The sequence below is a fragment of the Acanthochromis polyacanthus genome, chromosome 16 (assembly GCF_021347895.1).
Source record: "Acanthochromis polyacanthus isolate Apoly-LR-REF ecotype Palm Island chromosome 16, KAUST_Apoly_ChrSc, whole genome shotgun sequence".
Classification (NCBI taxonomy): Eukaryota; Metazoa; Chordata; class Actinopteri; family Pomacentridae; genus Acanthochromis; species Acanthochromis polyacanthus.
This window is the reverse complement of record NC_067128.1, coordinates 19,660,696-19,670,221: the sequence shown is the minus strand read 5'-3', so window position 1 is coordinate 19,670,221 and position 9,526 is coordinate 19,660,696. Positions and strand designations below refer to the sequence as shown.

The window sequence follows — 9,526 nt, the reverse complement described above, 5'->3', positions numbered from 1 at the left end:
GCTGGTCTTACTTTCACTATTAAACATTGCTCTTAGTTGTACTGTTGTACAGTTACTGACCCAATTTTAGTAGTTTCAGCAATGTCGTTAGTTGTTTTCGTTGTTTGAAGCAGGCCAATAATGTGATCATCCTTTCCATGACCACAGGATATGTCTTCTGACATTCCGGTTGTTTAAGAAATGAGAAGCTCCTCACTGCATCATCCATTCTGTCTATACACCACTTTATCCTCACTAGGGTCACGGGGGGTGCTGCAGCCTATCCCAGCTGACTCGGGTGAAGGCAGGGGACACCCTGGACAGGTCTCCAGTCTGTCACAGGGCTACATATACAGACACACAATCACACTCACATTCACACCTACGGGCAATTTAGAGTAACCAATTAACCTCAGCATATTTTTGGACTGTGGGAGGAAGCCGGAGTACCTGGAGAAAACCCACGCATGCACAGGGGAGAACATGCAAACTCCATGCAGAAAGATCCTAGGCCCACCCCGGGATTCAAACGGGATCTTCTCACTGCAAGGCAAAAGTGCTAACCACTACTCCGCTGTGCAGCTCCTCACTGCATCAGCTATGGTTAAAAATGTTGTTGCGGCTGAAACATATTCATCACTGCAGTAATTATCCAATGGAAGGCTCTTACTTATTTGCTTAGTTAAATTCAGGTGGTGACATTTTTATTTTTTGGACTGGCAGTGTAAATTCTCTTATTGCTCATATCTACCTAAACCTTTCCCAATTAGACACATTCCTTTCTCAAAAAACAACAGCAGGACAGTTGAAGGTAATTTAGTTCCAGTTTCAAAGCACATCTTTTCACTGACCTCCACTTCTAATCGGTCACTTATTTTTTCCTGTTTTCCAATCAGCTTCATTTGATCGGCATACTTTTGATCAATAAATTGAATCTTGGGTTTATGAGATCCATTTTATGTCAAGGTATGTAGATGTTACTGTTTAATGCCTAAAATTACATTTTTTAAAACTCAGCACTGATGAAATTCTATTTACCATTACTGCGGTTTGATGGAGACAGAAAACCTAAAGTTCTTTTAACAAATATACAAAAACAAAACTATCTGAATGGCCAATTATGAATGCAGCAGGTAAGCCAGATGTGTTATTTTTCTTAGGGTGAAATGACACTTACAGCTTTGCATGTATGTATTAATTTGGATTTTGGGTAAATTCAAAAGCCAGTGTGTCTTAATAAACTACTAGTGTGAAAATGTTGAGTGGTCTTGCCACCTGACAATGGCAAGAAGCAGAAAAGGAGAGGTGACTTATGCTAACCTTAGAAAAGCCTGGAATGGTCACCAAAACACATCACTCCTCTTTTCTGTTCCTGCCCACACCGACAGTACAGCAAGCACAAGGTATAAATATGGAATATATCAACTTTATGGCTTTTTTTCCTTTAATAAAGGCCTCATCACACATTTCAGTGTGTATAAAGCAAATCCCATGCTGATAACATAACACCAACAGCTTTTACATTCTTTATTATTAAAACTTCTACCAACATAGTAAAATAAGTTATACATTTGGCCATCAAATTACACATTTGCTTTACAGGTCATACTAAAGCAACAGCTTTGGGAAATTATGGTAATCCTGAAATGCTAGAAACTAAAACCGACTTCCTATTCCTCCTTTTTTAAAATAATTTCCACAGGAAATGACATTTAAAAAATTGCCCTTTAAAAATCATTCTATTTATTTGCTTTAAAAGATCAACACAAACAAAAATCCTCTTAAGTATAATCGTTATTGCACAGTAAGCTGTTTAGAAAAGTGGCAACCCTCTCAACTCATGGATTTCAGACACATACTTATTGATGATTCTTTACTCTAAGCGTCTTGGTTTTAATGAACAAAGCACTTTTTTTAATAACAGAAATATGAAAACAATTATAATCAATGTTTCACTTGATCTAATTTGTTATTGTAATAGATTTGAATATGGGGGTGTTCAAGTCCTCTGATGTAGCTGGTGGCTTTTTTTAAGGCTTGACCACTGCTGGCCTTGCTGAGTCCTGAAGGGCCTCCTGCTTCACATGCACATCCTGTCCGGGGACATTGTGAGTTCCTGCTGAGTTCTGGAGGGCATTTGGTGCAGCCTGACCGTACGCATCACCTGGATGTACAGGATGCGGTTGGACACCTGGAGGCAGGTTCACCGGTGGACTGGTGTGGTCACGCGACCCTGAGAAGCGCATGTCAGGAGGGAAGGGCGGACGCAGTCCGACAGGGCCACGGATACCTGAACAGACCAATGCAAAAGGAAAATATGTATGAACTACAGTGAGACAATGTCAAAAAGACATCCCAAGAACTTAGCGGTTGGACATGCAAAAGTTTGGGGTCATGTAGAAATGCCCCTATTTTACAAAGAAAAGCATTTTTTCCCCAATCAAGATAACATTTAATGAATCAGAAATCCAGTCTAGACATTGTTAATGTGGTAAAAAACTATTGAGCGAGACGAGTGGAGCGATTTTGTGTTGGATTACCGAAGTTTTTACGTCGAAGTGCATCAACTGGAGTTTCAGGGTCCATTTGTAAAACGTTTAGCCACAACTTTAGCGTTTCCTTCTCTGAGTACGGTAGTCTGTGAAAGCTGCGCGAAATGTAGCGCACTATTCTGTTGCCACAACTCGGAAATGCACTGACGACCTATTAGTTTTACCAGGTTTAGAAAAAACTAACTGTTCTGTAATCCGACACAAAATCGCTCCACTCATCTCTCTTCACCTGAGGCAAACAGCTGTTTCCCCCACCGGTGTTTTGGAGCGAGCTATTGCGCGATTTCGGAACGAGATTTGCTTTCTAGGGTCCCGAGATTTGGATACAGACCACAACAAATAGCAATCGCCAAGTAATGTGGAGGTTTTCGTTCACTTCTCATCTCTAGTACGTTGTGGGACACTCGTTGAGACTATCCGAGCAGGTCAGTGTGGGAAAAAAAGCACGTTAGGGCGGACTTTGACGCGGGGGGGCCAGTTGCCCCATACTTTTTGCTAACTGAGCTGCTAAGCTGCCTGCCTGGCTAAATACTGGAGCAATGTCGAAAACTCATTTCTCCATCACTCACATGTACAAAAAGACATATGAAACCAGACCCTAAGTTGAAAAAAACTGAAGTTCCCCTTTAAAACGTTCCTCAATACCAGCAAATCTTCTGGTCAGTACTTGACTGAAAAGGTGATACATTTAGAGGCTTGGACCAGGTTTATATGGAGGCACGAAAACATGATGTGCTGACAAGAAAACAAAAGGCTGAACCTACCGTGTGGCGGAGGCATCGGTCCAAAGTGATGAGGTGGAGGGGGACGGAAGTGTGGTGGTAGCGGACCACGAGGATCGTGTACAGGGCCTGGTCGGGGGTGGAATGTATGTTCATTGGCCGGTCGAGGTCCAAACTCTCCTCCTACCGGCCCAGCCAACGGCATACCTGGGTGTCCATTGGCTGTCAATGGAGGCCCATGCAAAGGAGGAGGTACATTTGGAAGAGGAGGGCCAGGCGGGAGGTGGTAAAGTCCTGGTCGCGGCATTCTGTAAGGTCCAGGTGGAGCTCCTTGGACAACAGGGCCAGATGAGTCCCTGATTGGTGATGCTATAAAGGATCCGGGTACCTGAAAGCAACAACATCAGACAACCAGAAAATATAATACAGTGATTGCAATCACAATATTCCTGTGAGTATAACATGGATTGAAAGTAGAGTCATGCAGTGAAGAGATCCACAAACCACACAGTTTAGTCCCCCCCAAAAAAATGCACTTAGTCAGGGCTCAATCACATAACCAGCAACCACACACCACGATCATTTGGATGAACGATCAAACCACCTTCACAGTTTGACACACATACTTTGCAGCTGCTGCAAACCCAAATATTTCCAACACACATTTTAGTTGTAGCTGACTTGAAAAGAGCTGCTTCTGTCAGTGCTGTGAGAACAGGTCACTCATTCACTTGAAGAATTGTTAGGTAAGGCCCAGGGAAGCAAAAATGCCTTCAATGGCTTCCATTCTCCAAGTCCAGCATTAGGGAAGACGGCCTGAAGCACCTGCATCCACTGCATCCACCTTCACACAAAACACCTGGACTATACTCACTGGCTCGGGACTCTCTGTGGAGCCCTCAGCCTGACTCTTTGCTTCTATCTGTGGATCTGCTACTTCTGTCTGCTTTAGAGCAAGGACATAAGACAGCGGAAAAATGTCGGTGGGAGCTCTTGGCCTACAGATGGAAGGAACGATGGTGTAAAAATGCATCTGATCAGATAAGAAAATGACTTACAGGTGCATCCAAGTTGGCTGGAGATGAGCTACGAGGCCCCATCATGTCTGAAAGAGCAGAGAGAACACAGTATTACAAGCAAGTTAAAAGCAAACTTGAGCCTTTTTTAAATGTGAAGACTAAAAAAAAGAAAGACAGACATACCCATCCCAGAAATGTGTTTGTTTTCAGGGTAACGAGCATGTGGCTCTGATGGAGATCGAGCTCCTGAAGGCAGAGGAAAATAAGACCATGAATAGCGAAAATTCAGGGAAAACAAGGCTGCGCTCCATGAAAACTCAAAGGTGCATCACATTTTGGAGTACTGTAAATCCTCTGAAAAGTTGGTTTCAAATTCAATTCTCTTTAATTAATGTCTAGCGGAAAAAAAACAAGCTAAAAATTTGGGGTGGAGCACAAACATTCTGCTAATCTGCTTTAGGTGCAGGACTCCATCACCTACAGTGAGAAACTGATTGAGAAAATGACACAAAGAATGAAGCACATTTCAACAGCAACACAAGAAAAATCATCCACATCAGAAAGGACAGTTCTAAATGATTGAACTAAAAGGAGCAGAACAAGGGCGGGTACCAGGGAGGGGCAGGATGCAGTACACAGTAGAAAGAAATAAAGGAAAAGGCTGAGGTGACAGCTGAAAAGAAAAACAAAGTCAGACGTGAAGGAGGAGAGAGGTTTGAGGACATGAGGCTGCAGCGGAGGGATGATGAACTTCGGCCTAAATGAAGGTAGGTGAAGCAATCCTCTTTGACTCACCATACGGGTCAATTCTTCGCCCAATTGGGGCAGAAGGAGGGCGCCTGGGACCCTCTATCATTAATGGTGGGGACGGTGCACCCCCGCTTACAGGCGAGGGCCCATATGAATCACCTGTCATGATCAGACTATTAAGTTATCGAAGGAAAGGAAACAGCTGACGATACAAAGTCTGTGAATTCTGAGCTTCTCATGGCAGGTTCTCAGAGACGGTCAAATACACTGAAATTAGGGCTGCAGCTAACGAAGCCTCGAGTAATCATCTGAGCACGATACGTCCTCAAAAGCGGAAGTGAGCGCGCAATGCAACAGAGATCAGCATCCGACCGGAGCGCGGAACACGGACGGACATCGGCGCTGCACTGTCCATGTATTATGTACGCACAATACAGCACGGACATCCACAATCTATGTCAGCGTTTACTATACAGCTGTATCGCTCTAAACACGGACATCGGCGCTGCATCGTGCATACATAATATATGCACCGACGTCCGTTGGTGTTCCGCGCTCCAGTCGGATGCTGATCTCTGTTGCATTGCGCGCTCACTTCCACTTTTGAGGACGTATCGTGCTCTGACGATTACTCGAGGCTTCGTTAGCTGCAGTCCTAACTGAAATGACACATAAAGACTTTTTTTTTTTTTGCCTCCACAGATTAAATATGGCTTTGTCAAAAGATTAAATCCATCTGCTATCTTTCGATATATCCATCCTTCACATCCATTGAGAAGTACCAGTTCATATTTAATCTGTGGAGGCACAAAATATAATTAATGAGACTTTCTGTGTCCAGACTTTAGGGACACCCTGTTGTGCAACCAAAATATGATAAAACTGTGTGTGTTTTTTTTGTTTGGCAGAAACAGAACATAAGAAAAAATGCAACAGGATTCGAAAAGCGCATTATCCTCCTGCTCAAAAGCAAAGAGAAGGCAGGTTGGAAGTGCTTACCTTGGCAAGGGCCTGCAGGCTGACCAGAGTTGGGCCTGAACAGAGGAGCACGGCGCTCATTGAGCTGGGAGGTAAGTACAGCCAGTCTGTTCACAGAGGAAAAATAGGTAGCACATGTCAAGCTGTAGCTACGGACTATTTGAATCCACAGAGTTTACAGTCATATGTAAAACTGAAAAATAGCACATGCTCTCCTCTGAAGAGAAAAACTATTTTTGAATGTTCTGCTCATACTCACTTTTCCCGGAGCTTTGATGACTCGAGCTTCTCTTGATTCAGAGCTCGCTCTGCATTACGAGCATTCACCTGGAGATAACATCACAATCATTATGCAACTCCAATTTTGACTCGCCTTGTTATTAAATCTTAACAAGTTTAAACATCTGTTTCAAAATATTGCCATAATCCATGCAGCTTACCCAGTTTGAGTGAGTTTTGTTTTCCTGTTCTTTTATCTAAAAAGAACCAAACAATATTTACTCCGTGTTCAAGTTTTGGTCATTTTTGTCTTTGTTTATTAAAAAATATGAATCTCAGTGAGTCTACCTGTTCTTTATAGACTTCCTCCGTCTTTTTCATCTGTTCCTCCATTTCATTAATGCGCTGTCTTAAGACTTTAACCTGCTCCTCGGCTTCAACAGCTTTTCCTCCCACCTCAGAGAGTAGATTCTCTTTGCTGCGTCGCTCCAACTCCTCTTTTGTTAGTTTCCTGTGAAGACATAAAAGCATATTCCTTCAAACAACAGCAACAAAGTCCTGGCACTTCATTTCTATTTCAAAAGACACATTCATGAGATGCTGTTTTGCTAAAACAGTACGGCTTTTTTAGAATCATCAAAGTAAGTCAATTCTACAACAATAAAAATGAAACAATTAGCATCTATGTATGTCTAAATCAGTGTTTCTCAAACTGCAGCAGAGGCATGACAGAGGTGTCCGTCTACGTGGAAATAATTAGCTGGGGCGGCATGGCTCAGTGGGTAGAGTGGCTGTCTTGTAACTGGAAGGTTGCTGGTTCAATCCTCGGCCTGTCGTGCTCATGTTGAGGTGTCCCTGAGCAAGACACCGAACCCCTAATTGCTCCTGATGGGTTGTGGTTAGCGCCTTGCATGGCAGCTTCCGCCATCAGTGTGTGAATGGGTAAATGTGACATATCATGTAAAGCGCTTTGGATAAAAGCTTATAAATTTTACCATTTTTTAATGTTGGCCTGTTTTTTGCGGCGCACAACAATACTCAAAGTGCGCTGTCACAGTAACATTCCCAATTCATTCTGCACCGCCCACAGTGGTTAGCTGTCAGTAGTTGCAAAGAATGGAGAAATATTTGACCAGGACAAAAAGGAAAATAGAGCAGGAGACAAACAAGATACAATCTCCTGAAGAAACGTCAAGAAAATATGACGAGGCTTATTACTCAGCCGAGGAATGGACTCAAAAACGGACTAATGGATTTGGATGAAATTTTCAAGGAAGGTCAGAAACAACACAAGAACCACCTCATTAGATTGTGGCAGTGATGCGGCTTATTGTCTGGATCCACGGATTTTTTAAAGATTTCTGTATCATCGCGAGATATTGGCACGACGTCACTGTAACTATGACTACAAGTGAACACTACATCAGCTGCCTGCTGATGATCACATGACTGTGATCCTACTAGAAATCAACGGCTACGTACTTATCAGGACTTATCTGTTGGAAATGATACAAGGAACTATTGATTAATTCGTGGGGGTGTTTCCGAGTTCCATCAATTCCTGTCGCCCGCTACATATTTAGGTCACACGATTCGATATCTGTACATAATGTACACGTGCATAACACACACCTGTGCTCAGCACTGGGTCATTTTGTTTGTGGGTACATCTATATTAAATGGCCACATTCTATGTTGTTGTGATTTCTGCTACAAATTTTTTCAAGATCTCAGTTGTTGGAAATGATACGACTGAGCAGCCTTGGCGGAGTACTTTTCTTGCTCTTGGCTTCGCAGCGAATGTAGCAGGAGTTGAAGAGACTCCTGTGTGTTTTATGTCAGAAAACTCTCGAAGCGGACAGTCTGAGACAAACAAATTAAGAAGAGACATAGAGACATTGCATCCCAGTCACGTCAAGAAGCCACCTGACTTCTTTCAGAGAAAACTAGATAAATACCGTGAACAGGAACATGGCACGGTAAAAGCTACATCGGTGAACAGCAAAGCAAAAACAGCGCCATACAATGTCGCATACAGAATCACCAAGTGGAAGAAACCACAAACAATTGCTCAGGATCTCATACTTCTCGCTGCTCTTCATATGGTGTCAATAATGATTGATTAGACAACTGCCGCAAAATTGTTCTTTGGCCAAATATCTGTGCACGCACAAACGTGAAGATGCTTTGAGCACATATTAGTGATACCCACCTCAGGCCCACTGGATTGCTGATGTTTTCTGCGTGACACATTTGTTAACACAAGATTATAAAAAGAAAATTCCTTTGTTGAAACTGATGTTTTTGAAGGAGAATGTTCCTAAACCTGCTCGTATTTTGTCCTTAAGCTTGAAGCAGTGAATGACGTGAGGCGGCTGAAGTCGTTAGGCATCTCGTTTCACATATAATAAAGTATGTCCCAAAGTATGTTTTGCATTTTGTAGTGACCACACAAATCATGGGAAAATGCCAATTTGTCATGTGTGGTTTTCTCTGTTTGTGAACAAAACCATTTATACATTTGTATCACAAAACTTTCCTACAATGAATATCATGAAAAAAAACGTTTTGAAACATTTTAAGACTCCCAGACATGCAGGAAAAATGTGGTGACACTTCACAAAGTGTGTAAGAACAGCGCTTCACTTACTGCTGCAGAGCGTTTTCCTTCTGCTGGTACATTTCAACCATGATTTCATTTTTCTGCTGGAGGATCTTGAACTGGTTTTCCACATGGCTTTTTTCACTTTTTAAGGTGGCAATTGCATGCTCCAGCTCTTGGTGTTGTTCTGTTCAAAATAAAATGGCATGTTTTGTTGGAATCCAGGTAAACAGATTGAACAGCTTCACTTCGGCGTGATTACACTCTCAGTATTGGAACTCAATTATGCATTTTTTTCCCCACAAAACTGATTTCTTCACGATCAACATACCTTCCAAAGCCTTCCTAGACTTTTCCTCATTCAGCAGTTTTGCCATGAAGCGATCGCGCTCATCTTCAACTACAGTGAGAGTGGTCTGAACCTGACAGGAAATAGACTTTTTAATCATTTGCATGCTTAACATTTGGTCCAATTTTACTGAGTTTTAAAGGACTTGTTGGCATCTTACCCTAGAAACATCCATCATCTGTTTAATTCTACTCTTTATGGCTGTCTTCTTATCTGTAAATGCCACAGCAAGACCATTAGACACACTGTCCTCTAAAATAGCGGTTAGCCAAACAGCTCAACACAATTTAACTCCCCACTGTGGAGTTTTTGGCAGCCCTTAAGAAACAAATACTGTGCTTTATTTATTCTTTCTA

The 9,526-nt window shown here is 42.4% G+C and overlaps 1 protein-coding gene across 2 annotated transcripts in view; it reads right to left on the bottom strand.

The window, feature by feature from the left end:
* Positions 1-1,491: 1,491 nt before the first annotated feature.
* mia3 (MIA SH3 domain ER export factor 3) overlaps positions 1,492-9,526 on the bottom strand; it is a 21,236-nt gene continuing 13,201 nt past the window's right edge. For both annotated transcript variants that reach the window (XM_022211495.2, XM_051936739.1), the window contains 12 exons: positions 9,331-9,383; positions 9,153-9,243; positions 8,870-9,008; positions 6,568-6,730; positions 6,441-6,476; positions 6,260-6,327; positions 6,022-6,107; positions 5,068-5,181; positions 4,456-4,518; positions 4,312-4,358; positions 3,296-3,641; positions 1,492-2,269 (listed from right to left, as the gene is read on the bottom strand). In XM_022211495.2, the coding sequence (XP_022067187.2) occupies positions 2,010-2,269; positions 3,296-3,641; positions 4,312-4,358; positions 4,456-4,518; positions 5,068-5,181; positions 6,022-6,107; positions 6,260-6,327; positions 6,441-6,476; positions 6,568-6,730; positions 8,870-9,008; positions 9,153-9,243; positions 9,331-9,383 (1,466 nt within the window). In that variant the 3' untranslated portion in view covers positions 1,492-2,009. The remainder of the gene's footprint in view (positions 2,270-3,295; positions 3,642-4,311; positions 4,359-4,455; positions 4,519-5,067; positions 5,182-6,021; positions 6,108-6,259; positions 6,328-6,440; positions 6,477-6,567; positions 6,731-8,869; positions 9,009-9,152; positions 9,244-9,330; positions 9,384-9,526) is intronic.